Source organism: Corella eumyota, chromosome 6 (genome assembly GCF_963082875.1).
Source record: "Corella eumyota chromosome 6, kaCorEumy4.1, whole genome shotgun sequence".
NCBI classification, from domain to species: Eukaryota; Metazoa; Chordata; class Ascidiacea; order Phlebobranchia; family Corellidae; genus Corella; species Corella eumyota.
This window is the reverse complement of record NC_137495.1, coordinates 4,544,909-4,571,897: the sequence shown is the minus strand read 5'-3', so window position 1 is coordinate 4,571,897 and position 26,989 is coordinate 4,544,909. Positions and strand designations below refer to the sequence as shown.

Here is a 26,989-nt window from a genome sequence, read left to right as displayed (position 1 = left end):
TAAAAAAATTGGAAAAATGCTACTTGTCTTTCATAGAAACCGTATAGCAACAGGGTTTCCAACTAATATTTACTTTATGTAGGTTACTACTTATCCTCAACAAGGGTGAAATCAATTTCAGATGTGTTTAATCGAAATATGCAATTTTCGTAACCCTTTGCGACCTTGTAACATAAATTATTGTATAAGACAACAATAAATTACGTTTTTTTTTATGAAATTTGATCTAAAAATTCTTAGAAACCCGAATTCTGACTAAAACATACATCTTTTCAGCAATATATTTAAGAGGACGGTCATTTTACACGAAAAGGGAGGCACACACTGCGTTTTCTTGGCACCTTTAACGAAGGGGCAAGACAAAGTGAAACGAAGTTAAGGCAACAATGAGAAAACATAATAATATAACATCGTGAAATTTTAAATACTTGATAAAATAAGACGACAAATAAATTTTGAGTTTTGTTCGGGAAATCTAGAAAAAGGGTTAAAATATACAAGTGAAACTTTAAAATTAGTTTACAGTTATATATATAGCTTTTTGTGTAACAAAACCCAAGATTTCTAACAAAAAAAGAAAGATTAAAAAGTTTGTTAAAATCCATACAAAAATATTTTAAAAATGAGAAAAACAGTTTATTAAATTTTTAAGATAAAAAATAAAACAATAATTTTTCTATTGGTAAATAATTTTTACTAAATAAGTCTTGATTTTCTTAAAAATGAAATGATGAGTTTATAAACGAAGTTGTATTGTGAATAAGTTTGGACTACATGAATACGTTGTTGTCTTAACTGTCCAAGCATTTCAGGCACCGTAATTTCCTAAACATATAATAAATGTTTATATGCAGTTAAAAACTTAAATAAAAGTTTTAAATATTTGACAAAATTACCTCGTTACGCTCTAAACACTGAATCATTAACTCTGCCAGAATTAAGACCCCAGTTCTGCCTGAACCAGAAGCACACTGAACTAAAACTGGCCCTGTGCTGTCATTGGTAAGTCTTCTTACAGACAACAACTCTTCAGTAAACACTAAAAACAAAAACAATTTGAAAAATTTCTATTTAAATTTTTTTTTAATTTTATAAAAAATTTTCCTACTCGAAAAATTATCAGTATCCTTCGGAACTCCAGTTTCAGGCCATCCAAGATAATGCAACATCCACACAGTCCTCTTCTCACTACTTCCTCTTCTCTCCAAGACCAGATTTCTTGTGATCCTGCAATCTCCAGGACTTCCTGTGTTCTCAAATCGACACATAACCTTAAAATCTCCAAAGGTTGTGGTTGGAATGTCTTGGTTGTCATCAGAGTTTGGCCAGTAACGTGCACAACGTGATTTACCCAGTTCCTAAAAGGGGTTTAAATGAAATTATAAAAAACAAATTATAAAATTGGCAACGAAAGCTTGGAGGCCAACTACCTCAAATTAAAAATCAATTCAAAAAAAAATCCACAAACCTTACTTATTTTATATTTAAATTAAGTTTAAAAAAATGTTTAATAAATCTTAAAAAATATAATTAAAGTTAAATTATTACAGTTGAAATACCATGAACTTTAATATACTTACAATTTCTTTAGTTAAAAGGACAATGATTGTGACTTTGTTAAGCCAAACCATGTCCCAGAAATCATGTTGATATCCTTCAAGTGGAGTCTGACAGGCAATGTACTCCCATGGCTCGTTTACTATTTGGGTCTAAACAATTAAATTGCATATTTAAAAATTTACGAAGATCCATATATAAGTAGAGAGGAAAATTAAGTACCAAAGATATGAAAAATGTAGTCTTAAGAGATCTAAAAATTTTATAAACTTACAGATAACAGTGAAGCATTAATGTAGCCTTGTGGATTTTCACTGGTTTGTGTAATTTCAATTCTCCAGTCCGAGTATGGTACTACCTCTTTCACCCTATCTCGTGACCCCATAGATGTGAGGTCGCAGTTTTCGGATCGGGTTCGAGGTATTTGGTCATATTCCGAGAGGAGGTGGCCTTCCTCGACCTTTGCCTCCAAATTTAAAACCTGGATAAAATTTTAAATGTTTTTCATAGATCTGGGCACACAACAAAAAAATTAGCACCGCGATTTTATGTTTTTTTAAATTTACCCTTTCATCCGGTTCCCCCTTGACTGGTGAAGGAGGCCCAGTACCGTTGCTGGGAACCATGTTGTCACCGCTTGTTAACCCACTCATGGAGGCAAGTTTCATGGGACCCATTTTTCGGATTGTGTTTCTTCTTGCATGTTGGAATGACTCGCTAAAACAAAAATGCATAAAATAAAAAAAAATCTAATTTGAGAATTAAATAATTTTTAAAACATTTAACTTGGATTTACTAACCTGTTTTCATCTTCATTGATTAGTTCAGTCTCCAAATCTTCTAAAAATTAAAGAAAAAACAGTTTAAAAATTATTTAAAACAATTTACTAAAACTAATTTAAAAACCTACCGCTGTTATCTAACTCTGTTTGATTGTGGTAAGGAGGTGGGGCCCCCCTACTTACAGGTTCCTCGCTTTGGGGGTCATCCTCATTGGGTTGGGGGTAAGAGGGGGGTGGGGGTCGGGAGTTAAGATGTTGTAGGGATTGAACAAGGTTCTGAATAGTAATTTGAGAAGACTGGTTGTTATCTTTAGAGAGAAACTCGGAACTTCGTGTGACTCGTTGTGCCTGCCTTAACGCTGTAAATTATTTTGTAATTATTTGAATAAAATTTAAGATTAAAAATTGGTAAAAACACCAATTAAATACACTATGTTCTACACAAATTACAGTCACAAGTAATGGTAGGAAATTAACAACTAAATTTCAGATATATACAACTTCAGGTTTAAGAATTCATTGTGAAAATAAAGTTTAAAACCAATAATTTACCGTTTTCTTGTACTTGTTGTGAGAGAAGGTAATCTTGTGTTGGAGTATCTTCCTCATCGCTGCTGTACACCAACATCGTTGCATTCGAGGGTTCTTTGCTGTGGTAGTGAACATTCTAAAACAAAAATTAAATTTTCATTTCAAATTTTTTAGCGCAAACTTATGAGAAACAAATTTTTAAAACTTAATTTTAGTAACCCAGAAAAACTAAGTGAATCTAAATTTTAAAACCTTTTACAAAAATTATTATGACTTGAACCTATAATCAAACTAATATTGAACAAAACATGTTTTATTAAAACCAAATTCTGCAAGCGTATATTTTTCTTACATTTTCTGAGTGAAATTTCTGATGTTGGTTATTATAAGATTGTTGATGGTCGTTAAGTGGTTGTCTGTGATCGTTGTATTGCAACTGATGTTCATTATAATGTTTCTGTTGCTTCTGTTGTTCGTTGTAACGCTGCTGTCGCAAATCACTTTCTTGTAAGCCAGCCACATGGGGGTCAAACTGATGCTCTGCATGATTGAGCATTAGGTGCTCTCTGCTACCCCCGTGTGGCTCGAGGTAATTGTTGGGAGTTTGCTTTGGCTGTTGTTGATGAATGTGTGATGTTTCATGTTGTTGTTGTTGACCATTAAGATTAACTTGTTGTAAGTAAGCTTGTACCTATGTTAAAATAAACCATATTAAACACACATTAATACAATAAAGAAAAATTATGTTGATAACTAAGCACCATCTAACAAAATATTATTGGGAACGTAAAAATAGGTCGCTTTAATTTTAGAAAAATGCTGAGTCACATGACAAAAAGGAGTTAGCACAGTTCAATGACCTATACTAGACAGGAAAAACAACTTCAACAATATTACACCACTCCACAACTTTTGACATCGATTAAAAAACTTGGAATGCTGGAAATTTGCCAAAAGGAAACTTTGAACTGCAATAAAAATCAGTCATCTGGGCGGTTTAATAATCAATCTCATATATAACCTCGCTGTTTACTCAATCAACAAATTATTTCATTACTCAAATAACTTTTTCCCTGTTATTATGTAGGTTGGAATGTGAACTGAGTGAGGTAGTGTGTGGGACTCTTAAGTAAATACCGACCGCATGATAATGTTAGTGTGTACAGGGAGGTGATGTACATTATAACCACATTTTAATTTACCTCAAATTTTACTAACGGAATTTAAATTTAATTAAAATTTTTTTTTTTTTAATTATTATCATAAGCCAAGCAATTGTCTACATTTTTTTAACTTTTTAAAAGGTGACCTCATTTTTTTTCCTTTTCAAACATGTAATTAAAATCTTGAAACCAATAAAGATGATTAACGAGTACCTGGGTCGACAATACCACACACCTGTTTATCACATTTCATATGTAGATATTGTCGTTAAAGTTAACGTGATAACAAACATGTACAAAAACTTTTAAAAACAAGCACCTGTACTTACTTACCTTAACTATATTTAAGCCTGACTTGCATGTAAAAATGTGTTTACAAAAATAAAAAAATAATTAAAAATAAAAATTTGATGAAAATGTTTATTAATTTCTTACCTGGTTATATCGATTATGTTTTTTTTCTGTATACCCTTCTACATGTGGTAATGGGTGAAGGGGGTGATGTATAGGGGTCTGACCCATGTGGAGGTTGGGACTACTTGCCGATACATGGTTGCGGGATAAATCGGGGGTACTGGTGCTTCCAGCATTTATGTAAGGAGGTGGGGGGTTCGCTTTGTGAAGTTGCACTTCAGAAACAAATAAATGTTTGCTCTAAAAAAATAGATTTAATTTTAAAAAATCACCAGAAAAAATATCACAAAGAAATATCAAAAAGACGATAAAAATGGTAGAAATTTTAAAAACTCACTGGAAACATGGGGTTTGCCAATTCGGGGCTGCTTCCAGTAAATTCGTCATTAAAGCCTGCAACCCCAGGGTACATCTGCAACTGAGATCCAGTCGGGGGCGATAGAGACTCATGGGAGGCATCCCAGGGGTTGTGCATGGCCGAGCTGTCCATGGGGGGCTGGGACCTCCGGTAATAAAGTTGGGGGTGTTGGACGGCGTGATAAGACATGTGGGAGGCTTGGTTAAGTTCTTGTTGAGAGTAGATCATGGAATGTGGGCGGGGTTTGGTTTCGTTAACAGCTGATAAGAAAAAAACAATTTTATCAATTTTGGAATTTTAAAATAACTTTATAAACTGTGTAACTAACATAAAAGGGGCCACACATCTTATCTGTATAAAGAGAACACAGCTAAAGAAGTAAATCCCTTTGAGAAGCAAAAAAATATCAGAAAACTGAATACTTACAGGTAATATGATGTTGGTTGGCTTGATTTCCATGAATTGCCGAGTTGCTATTCTCAAGATAACTACTAAACCTTCTTCGCTGTCTCAGGGCCTGGTCGTAGTCAGGGGAAGGTCGATAGATTGGTACCCCAGCTGGGGAAATCCCCATCACCCCTCTACGGTCAGAACTATTTATGCTGAGGTTGCTAAAAAAAATTTAAATAAATTATAAAAAAATCAAACAGCAAAATTTTATTATTTTTTTAGTGACAAAAACAGTTTCCTTTTTTTTATCTAAAGCAAAACTAGTTAATGACAAAATAAACAAACTAAAGGTGTATGGAAGTTGTACACAAACATACATCAAACTTCATTTATTTACAAAACACGGTTACGCTTTAAAGTGTTGGGGTGTTTATATTTTCAATTTCCACTTCCTACATGGTTTGTAAGTATGACATCAAACCAATAACCACATTACTTGTATTCTAAATGTTGTAGCAGATATGTTACACTGATAAATATTATTGGGTGCTAGGGAGGATTAAAATTAATCCAAAAAATAAATTTACCAACAACATTTGAATGGAAAAAAATAAATTCATCATTTTTTAATTAAATTTTTTTTTAATTTAAAACTAGCAACAGAGCAGCAGCTAATAATACAAGCGATCTTTTAAATAATTTTTTTATTACCTCTAAATGCCATTTATTTAACAAATTGCCTTTTTGTGTGGTATTTATTTCTACCCAATATATCATTATCACTATTCAAACTTGATATAAATACCACCCAGAGTTGTATACCATTTAAAATCTCTAATATCCTCATGAGATTATATGTTCAATCCCAATGGGATGTTATAACAGTAACACAGATTATTTACAACTTAGGTTTTTTTGCAAATTGAATAGATAATAATTTTTGTAATAAATTGATCTAGTTTTTTTAATAAAAGAACTACCAGTTTTTTATGATAAAAAATTCTGAAAATTTTAATAAAAATTAAAATGATGAATTGGCATATTAAATATTGCAAAAGGCCTAGGTATAAAATGAGATTCTTTAAGGTCATGTAGGTTATCATACTATTTATTTAATGAAATGTCATACCACACAATACTAAAAACCATGTCAAATTTGGAATTTGTTAAACTCTGATTCACAATTTTACTGAATTAGGTTTTAAATTTCTTTTACCAAATTTTATATAACATTACAATTAAATGCATTTTTATAATTACATATATACTACATAAAATATTTTAGTTTTCAAAACTATCGAAAAAATATTAAATATTAATATTAGTTTAAAATTTTTGTAAGGCGACCACTTACATAGAACCAGTTTAAAAAAACTGGTAATAAAATAAGAAAATCTATTCAAACAAGCCTTCTTCATACCACAAAAATTTGGTTAACACGTTTTATATGTTTATTGCTGAACATAAAATAAAATTTAACTGCCATAAAATCTCAAAGTCTTTTGCAAGTAAATTTTTTTAAATAAAAAAATTAAAAAAAAAAAATTTTTTTTGAAATAAGTTGCAAGTCCTTGATCACTACATTATTAAAAGTAATGTCAGCCTGCCAACCATGATTTATTTGCTTAAAACCAAGAGATTAACTTTTGTCAGATGGTAGCATAAAACTTAACCTAGCTTATACAGATCAAAACTTATGCTTAAACAAATCAAAAATCAAAAAATCAAGATTTTTAAACTGTAACACATAAACTTAAACAAAGATTAACTAATTTAAAAAAAAAATATAATAAAAAAACAGCCTTTTTTTAAAGAAATAAACATGCCATAAGGTTACTTAACCTTTATTGTAAATTAGCCTATTTTTAAGTTACAAACTTTTGGTTTGTAAAATTATTAAATTTTACCTTGTGGCAGGGGAGGGTCGTGTCATCTGAGAATGAGCAAGGGAGTTGACACTAGGGGAGCTATACATGCTTCCGCCAACCCCGTATCCATTTGTGTAACTAAATAATATTTAAAAAAATGCTCAGTTTAAGTTATTTTCAAAAACGCATAAATTAACTTAAATAAAAAATGAGAAAATAATTTTTATTTTTATTAATAATAACCCAATTTAAAGTAAATATTTACAATTTAACCTTTATATTTGACCGGAATTTATCGTAACATTAAAAATATTTATCTTCAGTACAAATTTGTTTACAAAAACAAAATATTTCAGGTTTAAATTTAATCTTACCCCATATCTTGAACAGGTGGCTGGTTGAGGCTGTTTTGTGAGATGTAAACATGATCTAAACTGTTCTGAGAAGAATATTGAATCTTGTTTCCATTAAAACTATCGTGTAGATTTTCTGTAAAGATATCGAGAATTAAAAAATTAAAAATAGCAAAAATTATGCGCTAATTACAAAACAAGATTAAAAATTTTTGAATTCTTTAAGGTATTAAGAAATAGATTTCACAATTAAAAGCTTTTTAATTTTATGACTACAGCAGTTAATTAATTAAAAACTGTTTACCAATTTTAAATATATTAAATATTTTATAAATTTAAATTCATTTAAAAAAAATCAAAGTCAAAATTTACATAAAATCCATTTTTGTCTTTATTATTTTTAAATGCATAGCAATTAGTGAATGACACATTATTTTTTTAAAGATATGTAAAGTCTAATACACATTATTTAAAATGTGTCAAGCTGTTTGTTTATAATGGTTTTATGATTACATAAACAATTTCTATTTAAGGGAGTAGGGAATTTTTATCAAATAATCTCAATTTTTTTAAAGGTTAATATCAACAAACAGAAATGTTATCACCTTGTGACGAAATATATTCAGCTTGAAGGGAGACGACAGCTTGATCACTTAATTCACTCGTATTCTAAATCAAAAAAAAAATTGAAAATAAAAAAAACAAAAATTAAAGACCAGGTGATTTTAATCACTGGCTGTGCCATAGTTTCTTTAAAAATTATAAAATTAGCCTGAAGCCAATTGAATATTTGTAACTTGCCAATTCATGGTGCCTTCTTATAGTAGGATGGCGTTGAATTACTGAGGTGTTTAAATTTTCTAAAGATATTTTCCTGGCAAACGAAACAAACAAAATTTAATATCACCAAGTAGGAGTTATTAATATTGTGGTTCTGCTGTTAAAAGTGTTATTTGCTTGTTTTTCATTGTTGGATAAACATTTAACAGAATTTAAACTCGAAAAGTTAAATTGAATCTTATTGTAACATGCAATTTAAAAACAAAATTTAAAATAAAGTGAAAAATAATGCATTTACATAAAAATAAAAAACAGCATTCATAAAACATAAAATTATAAATTTAAACTGTTCTAACCTGGTAGTTATAAAAACACCTTTAAAAAAATTAAATAATTTTGACAATTAATATTAAAAATAAAATATATTTTCTTTTTCGTAAACTGATATTATTATTATTACAACTAACTTATCTTAATTCTTTGGTATCTAGCACCTTTTTTACAAATAAATTACTGCAGTATTCAATTATTAAATTATTATATCAATTAGACTACCACAAATTAGTCTATTTAACTATCACCTTGATAGCCTATTCAAAATCAATAGACAATTGTTAATACTCTATTTCTCACCTTCCCATGTCTTTATTTTGAAGATAAAATTTCCTTCGTAATTCCAAAATTCGACAAATAAATTTTGCCAAATCTGTGTCTTCCTACAAAAATATTAAAAAAGCTTAAAGTAAAAATTTTGTGATAACTAATAATATGTATTATCAAAACAACTAAACAAGTGCTTGGGCAGTGGTAGGTGCTTAAAACCACAAATGTACTGTTATTTTATAAGATCTACTCTCTGTTTAAATACAAATTATAATTATTATTTTGCCATAACTTTGAAATAAAAACCTACCAGATAATACATCTTGTTACTTATGGTTGAATCTTCGTGTCTAATCTCAATACTCATCGTATTTTTTGAGGTAGAAATGTGCCCTACGACGACCCACTCATGACAGAGTGACCCATTTGACCCCTTGACCACCACCCCTGCAAATGAACTCCCTATTTCAACATCTTGGCCATATGCATTCTGAAAAGTAGCAAAATAGTTAAAAAACATATTTTTTTTTTAAATTAAAACATGCTACTTTTACTAAGTTAAAGTATCTTAAGAAAATGCATTTAAGCTCTAAAGTAAAAACAGGTCTTAAACTAGTTGACTGTTATACATTTTAATTTTATTTTAATAATTTAAATTATTAAGTACTGAATAATTTCTACTTACTTTAGCAGGGTAAACCTCTTCACTAAAGCCATCCAAATGAATTACTTTCAAGATATAATTATACTCTGAATCTGCAGCACTTAAGCCCCTTAAAATTAAAACAAAAATATTAAAAATTAAAATTCAATAACATTCTTGTATGTAAGTGTAATTTAAATAAAAGCTGAAAACATTAGTTACGTAAATATTTTGCCAAGCCCAATTATCCAATGTCATAGTAATATCACTTATTTAAATAGTCAAGTAAATATATATATATAGATATTTTAACAAGGAATACCAGTGACTAATAAAACCTAAAAAAGTACACAATTACATAAATCTTTGGTTAGCTGACTCTTATAGAAAAATATTCTATTGAAATGTGGTGAGTATGTAATAATGAGCAAAATGTCAAGTATGCAAACAATTTAAAGTACCAGTAGTTTAAAATACAAAACAAATATTTTTCAAGTGAAGGGCGAAGTAGCAATGTTACATACACTTTAAAAAATATTAACAAAATATAAAAAAAAAACAATAATATTCCAAAAAATGCAACCAGGCAAAAAAATTCAATCTTTTATATAAATGTTAATTTTATTAGGTTAAACTGTTCAAAAGATGGACAAAACTTAACAAATACCTGTGACGTTTATGTTGTTCTAAAGTTTGTTGTGTTAAATTATCCAATGTTTCTTCATCAGGTGTTAAAGCCTTTGTCAAAAAAAATTATAATTTGTTTTAAAAAAGTAAAAACATTTACAAAAAAGGCCTTATAAGACAACTAATCCTAAGGTTGTAATTGGTATTTAAAGAATTTATGTATTTAATTATTAACACAAGGTCGGGTTTGTTGATTGTATTATAATAACCTGATCACAATTTACCTGAGAAAAAAGGATGTAATCACGAAAATATTCGACAACATGGGTATCTGGATCATGGTCACCAAACTCAGCTGTTAAAAAAAAAGTTCTAAGATAGTTTAAAACTTCTAACAGCAAATTAAAAATAATAACCATATCATTAGTAGTAACACATAATTATAAAATTTTATTTTATTGAAAGTGATAAATATGTATACCAAAACAATACAATTTTACAAAGTTGGATAATTCAGAATATGTAAACACCAAACTCTATTCAAAAAATATTTTTTTGTCATATAAAAAAGTTGGTCTTACCTTGAAGCATATAGCTTGCAAGTTCAACTGCATTTTCTTTGGCACAAGGTAGAATTCCTTCAATCACATTGTTTTTAAGTTGCAAGTAAAACAAATATCTGTATACAAACAAAAAATAATAAAGCGAAAAAGGAAATATTATTAAAAAGAAAAGCATGGTTGTTTAAATGTTTGGTTATATTTGGTTTAAAATTTTTTATAATTTTTGGGAACTTTTTACTATTTTTAACATCTTTACATTTTAAAGTGATTTATTTTAACAGCAAGATTAATTTTGAAGATACAAAGCAAACAGGAACAGGGCAAAGGTACTTTTACATCCACGCCTACTTCCTTAAATTATTGTAATTGTCGTGGGCGAAATTTTATATCAAACAAACAAAATATTGACTCAGTGGTTAGAAAACCCCTCACAACACAAAATAACCTCATTAAAACCCATGTGTTGCAATGTTTGCTAAAGTACTTGCACAGTTAAAATAATCTTTATATATAACAAGTCACTTTTATCAGGTTTTGAAATATATACATAAAAAATAGCATTTTTTTAAACATGCATTCTTTATATATAAACTAGCACTATTTACCATACCTGGTTATTTCTTGGTGTAAAATCTCAATGTTGGCAATGTAGTACATTACACCAAAGTAGAGGATTGGATCAAGGGCATTTTTGTCGACTTGTTTTTTTAAAGGTTTATCGAGCTCCACCCATCTTAATTGTCTCTGCTTGCTCAAATAATTTAATCCAAAATATTTGGTCTGCAAAATTGTGTTACAAAATAAATAAAAAGGGATATTATATGCCATTTAGCATTAAATAAATGTATCCATTAAAAGGCAGTTCTATTTATGTTTCTATCTTTATTTAATAATAAATTTTATTACAATAAAATCCTGAATTAATTTATAGTTTTTAAACATGCGTTTTTGAACTAAAAAAACTTAATTTTTAAAGTGCCATTAAAGGTTTACTAACCTCAAAACTTAATTTAGTAAAGGCTTTTTAAATTAGCAATACCACAACAAGTTTATTGGCCATAAATTAAATTCAAATTACCTCTCTAAGTTCCAGTCTTTGTGCAACAGTATTAAGACAATCTGTCCCAGTATTTTCAACAGTTAATGTACATTCTATTGCTGTATTGTCAAGCAATTGAACTTGAATCTGTAGAGGAAAATGTATTAAAATAGCTAAGCCTGGTTGCAATTTGCAAAGCTGACACAATCTTTAAATAAATTTTTTAATTAATGTCAGATTTTTAAACTACATTAAGTTAACTTGTATTTACCAAAAATGAATTCTTGTGGGACAAAATATATCTTCCAGTTCGTTTTAATTTTATTCCAAAAGGCATGTTTGTAATCTAGTTTTCCTGTAATAATCCTTTAAAATACTTTTATTCTGAAATCCTGATCGGTCCACTTGCTTATTTATAATCCATAAAAACGTTATCAACAAATTGACATGCTACAAAAGCTGAAAATCTAAAATATATAGCGTGCTATCTTACAGTCTTAATAGTTCCAAAAGATATGATTTTAATTGCGGCTTAATATTAAAACAACAAATTTTAGGAACACCAAAACCCAAGTCAGTCAATCTCAAATCAAAATCTTGTTAAGTATCAGGTTCACTGACGAACAAAACAAGACCTCATGATAGGCCATGACAAACTAATGATAACACATAACCTGGCCTTAACATTCCATACCTCTTTACTCCTCCGTAACATTTTTTTAGAAATTCCTAAGTGACAGGAGAATGAAAGAGAAAGAGCGAACAACAAAAAATAAAAGTGGTGACCGATATACGAAGCCAACGATAGTTGCGCTAGAGTTATGACTTGGTCTCTTCATTTTTAGATTTTAAAAATTTGTTTATAATTTTTTAGTAAACATAAATAATATGCAATCAGCTTAAAATATTTGCTGCATATTTTTTTATCAAATATTTACTTATCTGCTGTGATAGGTTTTTAGAATTTCAAATTTTTTTGCATTAGTTTTGCAACCTTTTAAAATTTTACTAATATCAGTAACTTTTAAATACTAATTTGTAACTCAAATCAAACTCTTCTTAACTAATACCAACTTAATCTTTTCCGCTAATTTGACTAGTACTTCCTAATTGGTGCATCTAGTACTTCCTATTTTTAAATGCATATTAAAAAAACATTTAGTGTTAAAAATTTCAATGATAACCAAACGCGTTTAGGTAAAGTAATGGAAGTAAATCAACAACAGTGGCAATAAAAATGATCACTGTATAAGTAACAGTGACGTTTCAAAAAGGCACTAAAAAGTAAAAAGTATTTATGACCTAAAAGAAACGTGCGGTACAAATCATAATTCAAAATATACAAAGACACCTTACCAAACCAAAGGCATATTCTGGTTTAGAAATAGCATAAATAATGCATTGTATAACATGTAACAGATACATTAATATAAAACTTGTGAAATAACAGAATTTCTACACACAAAAATAAGTGTAAGACTATAAATAATAGTAAACTTATCAGTAATGCCTGTACCAATGGCAGTAAAAAGAACGACTATTTAAATTTTAAAATACAATATATTTTTTTAAATTCTTCGAACAAGTTAACCTAAATTATTCTAGTAAAATTCGAATAGGTCATAAAAAAAATTAAAGAAATTTGTTGACAGTAACAAAATAAAACAAAAACACATTTGCAATAATTTGGAATCAAAAAAACATTAAAGAACTTAAGAACAAAAAAATAAAACTGCAGCAATCTAGAAAAGAATTTGGCAACATTTGGAAAATGCAGTAAAAGACTGATAACAGGTAAATAGGAAAATAGTCGGGCACGTCGTTACATAATGCCAAAAATTGTGAAATAAAAACAAAAGTTTGAAGCAAGATAATTTTTACTACAATTTATTGCTATCTAAAACAATAAATTTAAATAGAATAGGCTTACAACATTAAAAAAATAATTTTGTCAAAATATTTAGCTATTATTTGTATGTTATCTCTATATTAAGAATTATTTTAAGATTTCAGGAATAATGTTATAATCTCCTCTTTACCATATTTTTAAAAAGTTTTTGTTTAGTTTGATGTTTTTTTGTTTCCACTATGAACAGGAGATGAAGCTACACGTTGTAACAAATTCTGCATCTTCAGTAAGTAGTCTCTGCATATATACAATAGTTTTACTTAGTGATTTAATAATTAAATCGAAAAAATAGTGTTAATTTAAGGGTATGTATACGGTCTTTTCATATCATAAATAAAGAAATTTAAATTACAAACTATTTTTAAACCAACCTTTGATGGTGTAATAAGGTGTCCATGTCTTGAAAGGACTTTGTAATTCTTTCAGCTTTTTCCTAAACAAATTAAATAATAAACAATCAAACATAATTGGTGGTTAGTTCTATGTACTACTCGGTAAACAAGCATTTTTTTTATTTTGAAAGTCTTTAATTTGTTAACGAAAGTCTTTAATTTGCCAACAAAAAAGTTTATTCTTAATTGCCATTCAATACTTACATTTCTTGAGTTATTTGAGTTACGAATGGAAGAATGTGCTTTGTCAGATAATTGAGAAAATGTGTGTATTCTAAACATGAACAATTAAAAAAATGTCAGATATTTTGTTTAGATTTGGCAGTTGATAGTTAACAATATCACATTAAAGCTTTTGTATAAGGTTAGGATAACGTTTCTCTAAATTTAAATGACTTAAACACAAATAAACTTAAATTACAGATACATGACACTATTCATTTAAAAACTACCCTAAATGAAATTTATTTAAACTAAATGATATGCATTTACTAATTTACTAATGATTTATACAAAGCAATAAAATTTTAAAAAAAAACGATAAATAAAATGTGTTTTAAGTCAAATAATTTTAGATTAAAAATGTATTTGACAATTTTTAAAATTTGAAACAAAAAATTAATTTAGAGACAAAAGGAAACAAATTTTTTTTACCTTGCTTGTTCTGTGGTTTGTGCTAATCTGTGTTGTGATGCGACCCACTTTTCTGACAACCTTCCCAAAGACAACCACATGTCCTTGTGCTCCATCAAAACACTTTCTGTGACCGTCCTTAACTCTCTCTCCTTTGCCACTTGTGCTTTAATCATCTCTTTCTCGTCTTCAGACTGGAATTGTTAAGGTTTTACAATTAAAGAAATAGTTGAATACCCAATATACCAAGGTGTTAAACATACTCCATTATATATTAAACAACTAGTAGAAATTTAAAACAAATGCATACATAAACTGAGTTGAAAAGTCCTTAACAATAACTTATTAACAATAAATTAAATTTCAATATTATGTATATTTACCACAAAAACAGAATAATTTACAAAAACTACAATTAACTTTTGGTTATACAGCATTGATTTATTTAAAATACATTTTTTTACCTCTTTTAACTTTGATTTTACTTTGTGAAGTTTGGCGTGAACAATATCTGAATAAACATGCTCAGTTCTGTCTGCAATGTTCGTTTGTATTTCATTTACAAGTCTTTCTATTGCAGACACCATTTTCCTTCGAGGCCCAAACAATCTAAATTTGTAATTTAAAAAAAAAAAATAATGTATATATAATTTTGAAATACTTTGCTTTTTAATTTTTGGTATTTATTGGTATAATATTTGTTTAACTTTAGACAAACTTACGAAATTCCTATTTCTTTTAGGTCCAATTCAGTTAAGGTTAGAAAAATGTGTAAGTCGATTTCTTGCTGATGGAATATGGATAAATATTTCTTACAATCTATACTGGTTAAAACTTCTGCAAGGTCCTGTAAACAACAAATGTATTTTACAGGAAAGATTAGTATCAAAATATTTAATTTGCTACACTTTTTAAACTTTTGGGTATAAAAAATTTGAACAAAACCGTGCTATTAAAAATGACATAAGAAATAACTTTTAATAGACCGTACTTTGGGACCTTCCCATTTAGGATGTCTGTTTGTTTCAGGTTGAAGTGAAGGGTTGCTTTGCATAACTAAAAACATGCAACACATGCAAAATTAGAATGAAAAATAACACAAAAATATGGTACAAAAAAAAATATTGAGTAAAAAAATAAATAAATTGAAAGACATACATAGTAAAACCTGCTTTATTATAGTTTAACGCAAATAAAACTAAATAATTTTTTTTATGTCACAAATTCATAATCAAATTTTATATCATAAACTTTGAACTTACAAATAGGAATGTTAGCATGAGGGTGAGGTTTTCCATCTGAGCCGATCCCGGTCATTTGTGCAAAAGCTTTGGGTCCTGCATGAATACTTGGCCCTGATTTATTTGGGGCTTGGCCGTTGTTGTTGGAGCTGTAATTACGCTGGTTTGACCCTAAAATAAATTAAATTTTTTTTAAAATTATGAAATGAAACATTGTTAATCTTTCTTTGTAATATAAACAGAAACCTTTTCCTAAATTGAGAGCGGCCAACTGGCGTGAAGCATGATATTTTTCAATGGCATCGGCAATGCTGTTGTGATGGTAAGCTTTGGCAAGTGACAAGGCATTTTCTCCATTGAAATCTTGTTTCATCACATCCACTCCCTTTAAAACAGTTTATAGACCGTGTAATTTACAAAAAACTTAATTTAAAAAATAACTTTACAACCCAAAATAGAAAAATTCCTTAAATCCATAATAATGATGAATTTAGAGTACCAATAAACTAATTTTTGTGTTGCATTGTTACACACATCAACTGGTATCAGACATGATTAATAAAGTTGCGAACCTTTTGGAGTAAAAGATCAACAATAGGTTCATGACCAGAGGCAGCAGCCTCCATTAATGGGGTTAGACCTTGGGATGGTTCTCTAAAATATTTAATAAAAAATTGTTTTTTAATAAAATTTTTGAGTTGCAGTCAACTGAAATATAATAAAATATAGCGACAACAATTAATTTTCCAAGTATTACTTCACAAATATTTAAACTAGTTATTAAAAATTTAACCAATATAAAATATTCCATAAGGAAATATACTTAAAACATTATTGCAAATTTTGCTTTAAATCGGTAAACAAAAGTAGTTGTTACGTAAAAACTACTGAACCTTAAACACGTAAACATTTCTGTCAATCAAAATCAACTTACACAATCTCACAATTGGCACCACATTTAATTAAAAATTCAGTGGATTGATAATGACCGGCACTAGCTGTATGTAGAAGGGCATTCCAACCCCTTTCATCTATAGCATCTATATCTGCTCCTTTCTGTAGGGTCAAAGTTTAAGATTGTTTAGTTTTTTAGAGGTTTTATGGGTTTTTTATTCCTTTTTTATGATTTAAAGTTATTTTTAAGATGTTAGTTAAGTGTTCTTTTCGTTACGTTTTACTTTTGAATTTGAAAAAAATATTTTTTTAAGATGATTGTTTATTGGGCAAAATTTGTAATAAAAAGTAACTGTAGATCAAATTAAAAAAAACAAATAAGGGCCACATTGTTTTAGAACACTGTTTTGATTCGATTCAGTATTTAAATGTAGTAGCTAATGGCAGGAGAAATTCCTTATCTTTGATCTTACAGGATTTTGTTTAGTCAGACTATAGAGTCAACACCATTACTTCATATTTTATAACAAAAAACACAGGAGAAAATAACTAATCCCTTTAAACATCACATGAGATATGTCCTTTATTAACCTTGAGCTATTATAAAACTAGGTTACCAGACCACATATTATGACCTTTCAAAATTAATTCTGTCCTTGAAAAACCACAATGACTACCACAATCAAGCCTACTAGCGAAGTATGCTAAAGCGGTTTTACAAGCCAGCCAATATTGACATTTCAAAATTTGGGATATCATAGACCACTATTTGATAGCTTTGTTTACTCTAGATCTTATATTAAAATAAAGTTTACAAAATACTCTGTTTAATTACACAATTACTTTAATAACTGTATTTTAACATAACGTAATCACAATTTAAATCTTGAATAAGTTAATAATATTTAGGCATACTTGCAAAACATACCACATATCATCAACTAACAGACTTACCTGTAATATAGCATGCATGCAAAGTTCGTTACCACACATTGAGGCAAGAATAAGTGAAGTATAACCCTTTGGAGATTTTTGGTTAGAATCGGCACCGGCATCAAGTAAGAACTGGACAGTTTGAGCATGCCCCATGTATGAGGCATACATAAGGGCTGACCAACCACATTGGTTTAATGCATTTGCCCTAACTTCTTTTCTGTATTTAAAAAAAATTGTTAAGATTAATAAGCTTTAGCTTAAATAATGTTTCAATTTACAACTTCTAATTTTGATTTAAATTTTAGTAGTGACCTTATTTTAACTTGAATTTTTGGCTAATAAATGTTAATTAATATAAACAATAAAATTTTACGAAAGCAACAATCACCAAATACAGCAAAATAAAAAAAATTATTTTCACCTATCCAAAAGATCTTGAACTAGTTCGGTTTCTCCAATAGAAGATGCGGTAAAGAAGTCAAATGGGATCGGATCAAATCCCTCATCTTCGTATGAAAACGTTCCATCTAAAAAATTTAATTTAAAATTAATTTAGTATATATATTTATTTATTATGTTTATAATAAAACAAATAAAATCAAAAAAAAAATTAGAACTTTATTAACAGTTGAAAGATTAGAAGATAGCTAAATAGATTTTTGCTGTAGATTTTATGCACCTAAGTTGGTATGTTTTTAAGTAAATACCCTATTCAATAAATTATCAGATTATTTACCTTTGTTTTGTTTTACACCTTGCCACTTTGACAAACTTTCATCAAAAATACCAGATTCTTCAAATGAGTCTCCCATTGTTAATTAAACAATGAACTCCTTTTAGATTTGATATTTTGCCAATTGCAACTAAGAAATTTGATTTTTCCAATCGTCCAGATACAGAATAATGATGTTATTAGAAAGTTTTTAAAAATTGAAAAACTTTTTGTTGTAAGTTTTTTAACTTTTCATTTTACCCTAATTCTTTAAATCACACGACCCAAGCTAAACATAAAAAGTTTTTTATAGTTATTTTAAACGATATTAAATGTAATGCAAAACTATAGCTATGCCTGTATGTGCAGAAGTTTTGATAAAATTAATGCAAAACAAAAGTTTAATTGAGAAGGGCAACTCGCAAAAATAAAAAGAAAAAGGTAGACACTTTTATTGCAGATTTTTTAACAAAAATTTTTTTTAACTAAGTAAATAAAAACAAAAAAAGGTTTTTAAAATATTATATTTTTTATTACTTTTACTGAATTGCAATTATTTTTTTACTGTATTAATTAGAAAGTTCAACAACTTTTAAAATTATTTTAACACATAACCGCTTGAAATAAATTGTTACGTTGAAGATGCTGTCTGCTTTGCACACTACAATTATTTAAAAGAGGTTTCCAGAATAAATAGTCATTTAAGTCCAAGAAGTATTTGTTTATTTGTCAATATAAACACAAAAATATGCAGTCGACTCAGGATGAAAAAGATTTGGCCAAGTTTCTTTCTAAAGTTAATGAAATAGGTAATTAATTGCATAATATAATAGTCTATACCTAACAGACTAACTTAAGAATAAAAAATAGATTTTCAATAAATATAGTCAATACAAACAATTGAAAATAAACACATTAAAAATGTTTAAAACGTTAACGTTAAAATTAAAACAGTTAAAAATAAAAAAATGTGTATCTATAAAAAATAGATATAACTTTTAATAAATTTTTTTAAAGATTCTATTATAAAGGATATGAAAAGTGATGACGTCACAGTCCAAACTGAAGCAATGGAAAAAGCTGATATGAAATTGGAAGAGAAACAGGGATTTGATCGATCTGTTATCAACAAAAATGCTTATAAAGATGACGACAAGGAAGATGGAATAAAACCAGTAAAATATTCTGATATTACTTTTTTTAAATAGTTTTATATTAATTTTAACTTTTTTTAAAGACAAGATAAATTAAAATTGTACTTAAGGTGTGTAATTGCTTTTGAGTGCTTTAACGAACCTGTTAGATTTTTGTTTTTTTTTAGATAACATTTCCGAACCAACATACTGACCAAGATGTGTTTTTACATGCACTAGAAGCGGATGCTAACAAGAGAGCAAAGGCTCGAAAGGAGAGACACGCTAAAGCAAATTTAGTAAAAGATGAGGGAAACATTTTTTTCAAACAAGGTGATTTTGAAAATGGAATCGAACTTTACACGAACGCGATTTCGATTGCAAAAGATCTTCCTTCTTTGTACACTAACAGGGCGGCTGCATTTATTCAGATTGGCAAATTTCAGGAGGCTATTGATGACTGTGATTTCTCACTAAGGGTAAGATAAAAAATAAAATTACAACTTATATAATTTTTGTATTATACTTTAAATCTGAAAAAACAATTTTTATTTTATTTTAGATTGACGACCAATGGATTAAGGCATTTACTTTTAAAGCCAGAGCATTACATAAGCAAAGAAAATATGATGAAGCTGTTAAAACCTTCGAAGAGATAATTGAAATCGATAAAACAAAAACCAAAGCAGTTAAAGGTTGGATCTTAGCGTATATATCTTTTATTTAGATCTTAACTAACTTCTTGTAATTTTTTACCTTCTTAGCAAAGTTTGTTTCATTTGTAAAATATTTTTTCTTATTTTAGGTTTTATTGATGAAGTTTTAAAGGAAAAGGAATTGTTCGAGCAGGAGAGTTCCGCCAAACTTGGAGTGGAGAAAGGAAATGTGCAAGCTGAGGGAATTGTGAAGGTGATTGCTTCCCTGTTAGCATGGATAGAAGAGGAGAAGGTAATTGGAATTGAAAAGGTCGGAGGACTTATGTATTTTGCTGGAGGATTTCGAGTCTTGCAAGATCAACTTCATGATGGTAGAACTAAAAAAAATTATTACTAATAGTTTTTTTTTAAATTACCGATTTTGCATAGTCTATTAATTTTAAACTGGTTTACTTAATAATACCAAGTTTTTTTGTAGACCAATCTAGAACCTTATTTCGCACTGAAAATGGTTTTGACATTTTTACAAAACCCGGCTGTATTCGAAATTGCATGATGTCACGTCTCAACAACCAGAATCTTCACCATGCGAGCGATCTAGTGTGTGCGGCATTGTCTCTGTGCCATCACGCTTGCTTGAATGTTCCAGAGAACAGAAGAGTTTTTATAAGCAAGCCAGACGTACCAAATGTCAGTTATTTTTTATGTTTTTTTGTCATTTAATAGAACATGTTTTCATGCATTTAAAGTATACCCATGTTTATTTTAGATGCTGTTAAGTTACCTAGAGTGGCCTGAAGAACAAGTCAAACGAAGTACAATCAATTTTATTCATGAAGCTTCTTTGGATGAAACAAGTCGTTTTATTCTTTACAAGTACATGGATTGTCCAAGGTAGGGTTTGGCCTGTAGTTTACACGACTTGGCCTGTAGTTTACACAACAGTTTTATACTTGCGTAAATGTGGACCTGTAAGCTATCACTACTGCTTTATATTTTATAAGGTTGTGCAAATTGCTTTTAAAACCTAAAACAAGAAAAGCCGATCTCAATTCCTCATCTGCTGCTTCGCTGTGTAACTTTGCTTTAGATCAAAAGTAAGTTTAATTATAAATAAAATTCTGTTTAACATATATATATTTGTTATCTATTAAATTATAATTATGTTTAGATTTAGAATCTGTTTGCAATCAAATTTTGAATCCGAATTGTTGGATTTGTTTCAGGAGCATATGGTAAGATTATTTTACTTTACGATCAAGATCATATTGGAATTTTTTTCTATTATTTGATCGACTTTTTTAAGCTTGAGGTCGGGGTAAATAGTTATGAAGCTTTGAGTCTAAGGATGAGATTTCTTCTGCATTTAATTAAAATGGACCAAGTGATTTCTAATTCTGCTGCAAACAACGATCAATTTATGAATGGATGCTATAATGCATTGGTATGTATCAGAAGTTTAATATACTTTACTGTGGTCAATGGCTTTTGTTGCCCCAACCTTGTGCTTTGCCTTTGGCAGTTTGAATATTTTTATTTATAATTGCTTGCCTTTGGCAGTTTGAATATTTTTGATTATAATTGCTTGATAAATAATCTGCCGATTGATTTTGACTTAGCAAGAGTTTATAGAGCCTCACTTAAAGAAATTAGAGCATGGAAGCAGGTGAAATTAAACCAAAAACCTTATGGTAAAGCTTATGTGTTCTTATCGCTCCTTCACATTAACGCTAACCGTTTATTTTATTTTTTGTTTTGTCTTTTTAAATTCAAGGAACGATGTACAGCTTTGTTTAAAAATGGTCTAACACAACCTTGTGCTATGGAAGAAATATTAGAAATATTTGAAATTACTTTATCAAAAAGTGATTTGGAAACCCTGCTACCCACTAAACTTATTACACTTTTAATACCGATGATAATGAAGTCAAAAGATAAAGAATTAGTTTCGGTAAGTCCAAGCATATGTTAAAAAATTTATAAAATACTTTACTTTTTAACTAAAGTTATGTTTCAAATTGTATTGTTTATAACCATATTAACTTAAAGAAAAGTATGAGTGTTGTGATAAAATCCATTGAAGTAAGTGAAGATGGGCACGCTGTTTTCGTAAATGAGGGAAGGATGCCGATTTTTAAACAAATGGTCAAGTTTTTAAAGGTAAAACTATTGGTAAATTTCGTATCTTCACAATACATCGAGATATAATTAGTGTAATTTCATTATCTTTTTGTTTAATCGTTTTTGTTGTAGCAAAAAGATCTAAGGAAAAAGGCTCATTCTCTGAAATTACTTTGTCTCCTAGGCCAAGCAAATCCTACCCATCTTAAAGCATTTGTGTCTTTAGATAAAGGTAAAGCAATATTTTTAATTTAAAAACAAAAACAAAATTAAAAACTCAAAATGCACTTTCTTTTTTACAATTTATTTCGATGAACTTTATATACACATTTTATAGGTGGTTCACTTCTTTATAATATACTTAAGGATGACAGTGATGAATCTGCTAAGCTAAACCAAGGCCATGTTGCACTTTTGTTGGGTTCACTGGCCTTGTTACCCGGCGGTTTGGATCCCATTTTGTCAAATAATTTAGAAGGAGATGTAGTCAGACAACTGTTAGTGTTATGCAGGGATTCTGAAAACAAAGTTGCAAGGACGAATTGTGCAATAGCACTTGGAAAAATGGCAAAATCCGATAACAGGTTTTTTAAATATTTTATTTTTTTAATTTAAATGTCGCGTGGAGTAGTGATTAGAACACTGGGCGTCACACATTGCAGTCCTGTGTTTGATCCCCACTGCTTTTATGCCAAAGCACACTTAAGTAATGGGCTTCAACTCTTGCTGAGGTTAAAACTTTATTTTTTAATTTAGATTTTTAATTGAATTAAGAAAGCATGATGGAATTAACATACTGGCTCATAATCAATGTGTTAGTGAATTAGCTTGATCTACTCGGCTTTAATTTCAGTTTCAAAATATAAGTATGACAACATTTTTATGTTTTAAACTAGATTCACTGTGTGGTAATGTATTGTATTAAAATTTTACCTTTTTAATGGGTTGCTTTTTTGTTTTAAAACTCGTATCAATAAGTTTTATTATTATAGGCTCCGCCATTCGTGATTTGGTTTATTTTATTTACAATAGTTTTTAATACAATAATAATAAAGCTAAAAATACACGAATAAGTAAAAGTAATTGCTCACAGCTGCAATATTAGGGTAAGTAAAATCCTAACAAGTTATATGCATTGGGTTATCTTAACTTGGCTTAATAGCATCTTTAGATACATCACATTGATTTGGTATTTTACCCCGTCCTCTGTTCATATTTGACTCTCTCTTTTTACACATCTGTCTCAAGTTTAATGTCGGGTTTATAATTGTTCATAAACGGAGTTTTGTTGGTTTGGTCTTCAACAAAACTCTTTATATCTGCGAACGTCGAGTCACCGTTTAAACGGGGCACGTCCAGTTCGCAAAACGGCTCGCCAACACCGTCTAAAGATTGTCTACTGCTGTGTATCGACACCGAAGTCGACGGTTGCCTTTTTTTCCGCCAAAAGTCCATTTTTGGACACGTACCGATGTGAGAGTATTTTATCTGGTCGTCGACATCGGTCTCGCGATGATAGAAATAGTTAAAGTTTGAAACGATCACAGGAACTGGCAAAGCGATGAACAGAACGCCGACGATCGCGCAAAATGACCCGACGATCTTACCTGAGACTGTGATCGGTTTCATGTCACCATAACCCACCTAAAGTAAAGTATAATCAAAAATTTTAAACTAACAGCTATTTATACTTAGTACATTTATGTAATATTACGTACAGTATATGAATTTTGCCAGAGGTTATACGATTTTATATATAAAAATGCATTTAAAGAGTCTAGCTGGATTTTATCTGCTCTCCTAGTTTTAATTACATTACGTAATCTTTAACGCTCTGTGTTGCGTCATTTTCACGTAAATAACAAAGGCGAAAATGTTTATCTCGCCCCATTAAATAGACAGCTTTTTGAATATTTTATAAGGGGAGCAGCATGCAGAAAGGAAATGGAAGTCGTCGACTTAATGTAAAGTTTACAGGAATTCTATATTTAAATGGAGTGCTATAATTAATTTTTGCTCTTTTCTGTATAACAAAAGTCAACTATAAACAAAATCTTTATCCGCGAAGGAAATCTTTTTAAAAGAGGGTCAACGTTTTAAAATAAAATCGAATTTTGATTTACTTACGGTTGTCATGGTAACTACCGCCCACCAAAACGCTTCGGGTATGGACGTGAAGTTGGTGTTTGGATTGTCTATTTCGGCAAAGTAAACCGCCGACGAAAACAGCACGACACCAATAAACAGAAAAAATATCAACAGGCCTAACTCCCGCATCGAGGCCTTGAGGGTTTGTCCTAAAATCTGCAAACCCTTGGAATGCCGGGAGAGTTTAAAAATACGGAAAACCCTGACTAGTCTTATGACCCGCAAAATGGCGAGCGACATGCCTTTGCCGCCGTCGCCGTTTTCTTGCTTTCCCTCTTCTGTGCCCAAGGTGATAAAATAAGGCACAATGGCCACGATGTCAATAATATTCATAATGTCCTTCCAGAATTTCACCTTGTTAGGGCTGCACAGAAAGCGTATAGTAACCTCGAACGAAAACCAGCATATACACACCGTCTCTATTACCCAGAACGGGTTCGAAAATCTGCTGGGATCTTTTTCGGCTTTTCCAGTTGTGTTAGTGTTGTTGTTAATGTTATTGTTGTTGGGGGTATGAGCTGCGTGTTTATTGACCGCGTGGTGTTGAAAGGTAGGCAGTGTTTCCAAACAGAAAGAAATGATTGAAAGGAGAATTACGGATACAGATATAATGGCAACAACTCGCGCTGCTGTGGAACTTTCAGGAAACCTGAAAGAATGAGAATGGCAAGTTACTTTTTTAACAAGTGATTCACAACTTAAACAATGAACTGTCTACACATTACACTATATCAAATAAAACTTACTCGAAAAGTAGCCAAATGCTACGCTGGGGCTCAGATTTAGGAAGTGGTTTTGGTTTTTCTTTGATGTAGCCTTCGTCTTCTTTGTATTTTCCTAATGCGGTTTCACCAAGTTGGTAAAATTTCACTTCTTCGGTGAAGACTTCAACAGGTACGTTCATCGGCCTTCTTAATCTACCACCACTCTAAAAATGAGTAATTTTTGGTATTTATTGACCATTTATCTCTAAGTCAGGGTGAAAACCCCCCTAATTATAGTTAACCTAAAGACCTATTTTTTACTACCTGGTAGTAATATAATATTGCGTCAAATGAAGGTCGATTCCTGTCAAAAAAATATTCATTTCTTATAGGGTCGTAATGTCGTACTCTAAGGTTGTGGTTGCCCAGTAAAGTTTCGGGAAAATATGTCAAAGTTCGGTCATAAGTTTCAAATTTAAGTCCAGAAACATTGATGGTAACGCGTTGTAGCTTACCTGTTAAAAATATTTAAAAATTAAGCCTAAGAAAAAATGTTTTTTTTTTTCAGTTGAAAAAAGTTTTAAAAAAAAAATTAAGTGTTGAACTTAATTATATAAATCTTAACTTTGTGTACAAGTATATGTATTTTTCTATGTTCATTTTACTGATAAAGAAAAAATACATTTAGCTAACACACAGATATAAATGATTAGCTACTTGATAGTGGGATTACTTGATTCATCTTCATGTTATTTATAGAATACACATTTTCTGATACCAATTTAATTGTGTACTGTTTTGTGTTTAATCATTTTAAAAAGTTAGGTACTAATTATATTTAAAAACAGTAAATATTAAAAGGGAAATAAATGATTAATTACACAAAACGGTCTTTCCCTATTAAAAGGGAAGTACTGTTTTGTGTAATTAATTATTTTAAAAAGTTAGGTACTAATTATATTTAAAAACAGTAAATATTAAAAGGGATATACTAACTTGAATCTTGCGAATGTGTTGGTGTCATCAGATAACTGTTCAAATGATCATCGCTCCTATGTGATTGGTCGAAAAGCGACCTACGTAACAAAGCGCAATGTAAACGAGCGATCTATCACAAATTGCAACTTGTTCGCTACTTTCGTAATAAATGGCCAACAGGCGCGACTCTTGCATTATTCAAAGCGGGGTGGTTCAAAATTAATTAAGCCATGCTCTTGAAATTTCGTCTGCGCGTAAACTCGAGGCCTCATAACAGAGTGTACGAGCCTGCGCAGAAGTTATACATGCCTCTTCGAATTTTCGCCCTTAAATAATTAATGCAGAGAACATAGGCCCCACATGCTATTTACTTACTTGTTTCGAGGGCTTAGCCGTTTACGTACATTTGGCTATTGCCTGTCAAAACGGGACGCGAAATGAAAAAAAGATGAATTTATTTATTTATGTTTGTCCATATATAACCACGATGGTAGATAACGCGTCTAAAATTGAAACAGTTTCTACTTCCAATGGCGCAAACACATCATTCACTCGTTCTATTTAAATATTTGTGACAGCTTGTATGTTACAAAAGCCTTCTTTGATTTTGACATGTTTATATTTTATAAATAGTGGTAGTTTTTAAATTAAACTTTATATTTTATTAACCTATTTAACTAGCAGTTTAATATATTTTTCGTGGATTTCATCTTCGCAATTCATAGTTTTATTAAAATGAAGACTTCCCGTTCGTTTCCAACAATCCCATCGCACGCAACTAGATATTGTAGTCCTTTTATATTTGACATTTATTCTTATTCGCTGTTCATTTTTGCAAAATTGCCTTTTTGAAACAGAATA

The 26,989-nt window shown here is 29.7% G+C and overlaps 4 protein-coding genes across 4 annotated transcripts; 1 reads left to right on the top strand and 3 right to left on the bottom strand.

The window, feature by feature from the left end:
• Positions 1–288: 288 nt before the first annotated feature.
• LOC145755603 (tyrosine-protein phosphatase non-receptor type 14-like) lies at positions 289–12,355 on the bottom strand. The gene is made up of 26 exons (XM_082571841.1): positions 11,943–12,355; positions 11,711–11,818; positions 11,243–11,412; positions 10,651–10,748; positions 10,354–10,424; positions 10,110–10,180; positions 9,485–9,572; positions 9,110–9,289; positions 8,830–8,912; positions 8,218–8,290; positions 8,022–8,085; positions 7,438–7,552; positions 7,103–7,201; positions 5,232–5,416; positions 4,785–5,065; positions 4,469–4,687; positions 3,223–3,561; positions 2,892–3,006; positions 2,468–2,698; positions 2,358–2,397; positions 2,124–2,274; positions 1,832–2,038; positions 1,581–1,709; positions 1,109–1,358; positions 897–1,039; positions 289–825 (listed from the first exon to the last, which is right to left on the bottom strand). Exons 1-26 carry the CDS (start codon positions 12,006–12,008, stop codon positions 697–699), a joined length of 3,705 nt encoding a protein of 1,234 aa, XP_082427967.1. The 5' UTR covers positions 12,009–12,355; the 3' UTR covers positions 289–696.
• Positions 12,356–12,835: 480 nt separating this feature from the next.
• Positions 12,836–18,673, bottom strand: LOC145755013 (ankyrin repeat and SAM domain-containing protein 3-like). The gene is made up of 14 exons (XM_082571207.1): positions 18,413–18,673; positions 18,098–18,203; positions 17,695–17,893; positions 16,781–16,902; positions 16,419–16,500; positions 16,093–16,231; positions 15,868–16,017; positions 15,597–15,661; positions 15,328–15,452; positions 15,070–15,214; positions 14,627–14,799; positions 14,177–14,246; positions 13,952–14,013; positions 12,836–13,817 (listed from the first exon to the last, which is right to left on the bottom strand). Exons 1-14 carry the CDS (start codon positions 18,486–18,488, stop codon positions 13,733–13,735), a joined length of 1,599 nt encoding a protein of 532 aa, XP_082427333.1. The 5' UTR covers positions 18,489–18,673; the 3' UTR covers positions 12,836–13,732.
• A 377-nt stretch (positions 18,674–19,050) lies between these two features.
• LOC145755088 (tetratricopeptide repeat protein 12-like) lies at positions 19,051–23,342 on the top strand. The gene is made up of 15 exons (XM_082571292.1): positions 19,051–19,197; positions 19,406–19,563; positions 19,710–20,000; positions 20,084–20,216; positions 20,327–20,548; positions 20,656–20,867; positions 20,947–21,071; positions 21,182–21,274; positions 21,349–21,412; positions 21,484–21,621; positions 21,952–22,128; positions 22,227–22,337; positions 22,431–22,530; positions 22,636–22,882; positions 23,055–23,342. Exons 1-15 carry the CDS (start codon positions 19,137–19,139, stop codon positions 23,128–23,130), a joined length of 2,208 nt encoding a protein of 735 aa, XP_082427418.1. The 5' UTR covers positions 19,051–19,136; the 3' UTR covers positions 23,131–23,342.
• Positions 23,343–23,502: 160 nt separating this feature from the next.
• On the bottom strand, positions 23,503–25,834 carry LOC145755695 (potassium voltage-gated channel subfamily A member 3-like). Its single transcript, XM_082571945.1, has 5 exons — positions 25,816–25,834; positions 25,475–25,665; positions 25,193–25,374; positions 24,426–25,095; positions 23,503–23,942 (listed from the first exon to the last, which is right to left on the bottom strand). Exons 1-5 carry the CDS (start codon positions 25,832–25,834, stop codon positions 23,529–23,531), a joined length of 1,476 nt encoding a protein of 491 aa, XP_082428071.1. The 3' UTR covers positions 23,503–23,528.
• Positions 25,835–26,989: the final 1,155 nt, after the last annotated feature.

Excerpts from the sequence above, each read along its gene's own strand:
- LOC145755603 (XM_082571841.1), bottom strand. The coding sequence starts at position 12,008 with ATGCCTTTTGGAATAAAATTAAAACGAACTGGAAGATATATTTTGTCC. Across the intron at positions 10,425-10,650 it reads TGCAAGCTATATGCTTCAAG|CTGAGTTTGGTGACCATGAT; the intron begins GTAAGACCAACT and ends TTTTTTTAACAG. Across the intron at positions 3,007-3,222 it reads AGAAATTTCACTCAGAAAAT|AATGTTCACTACCACAGCAA; the intron begins GTAAGAAAAATA and ends TTTTTGTTTTAG.
- LOC145755013 (XM_082571207.1), bottom strand. The coding sequence starts at position 18,488 with ATGGGAGACTCATTTGAAGAATCTGGTATTTTTGATGAAAGTTTGTCA. Across the intron at positions 16,018-16,092 it reads CGCTCTCAATTTAGGAAAAG|GGTCAAACCAGCGTAATTAC; the intron begins GTTTCTGTTTAT and ends AATTTATTTTAG. Across the intron at positions 14,800-15,069 it reads TAAAATCAAAGTTAAAAGAG|TCTGAAGACGAGAAAGAGAT; the intron begins GTAAAAAAATGT and ends TAACAATTCCAG.
- LOC145755695 (XM_082571945.1), bottom strand. Across the intron at positions 25,375-25,474 it reads CAATATTATATTACTACCAG|AGTGGTGGTAGATTAAGAAG; the intron begins GTAGTAAAAAAT and ends ACTCATTTTTAG. Across the intron at positions 25,096-25,192 it reads AGCATTTGGCTACTTTTCGA|GTTTCCTGAAAGTTCCACAG; the intron begins GTAAGTTTTATT and ends TCATTCTTTCAG.
- LOC145755088 (XM_082571292.1), top strand. The coding sequence starts at position 19,137 with ATGCAGTCGACTCAGGATGAAAAAGATTTGGCCAAGTTTCTTTCTAAA. Across the intron at positions 19,564-19,709 it reads AGGAAGATGGAATAAAACCA|ATAACATTTCCGAACCAACA; the intron begins GTAAAATATTCT and ends GTTTTTTTTTAG. Across the intron at positions 20,217-20,326 it reads AAAAACCAAAGCAGTTAAAG|GTTTTATTGATGAAGTTTTA; the intron begins GTTGGATCTTAG and ends TTCTTATTTTAG.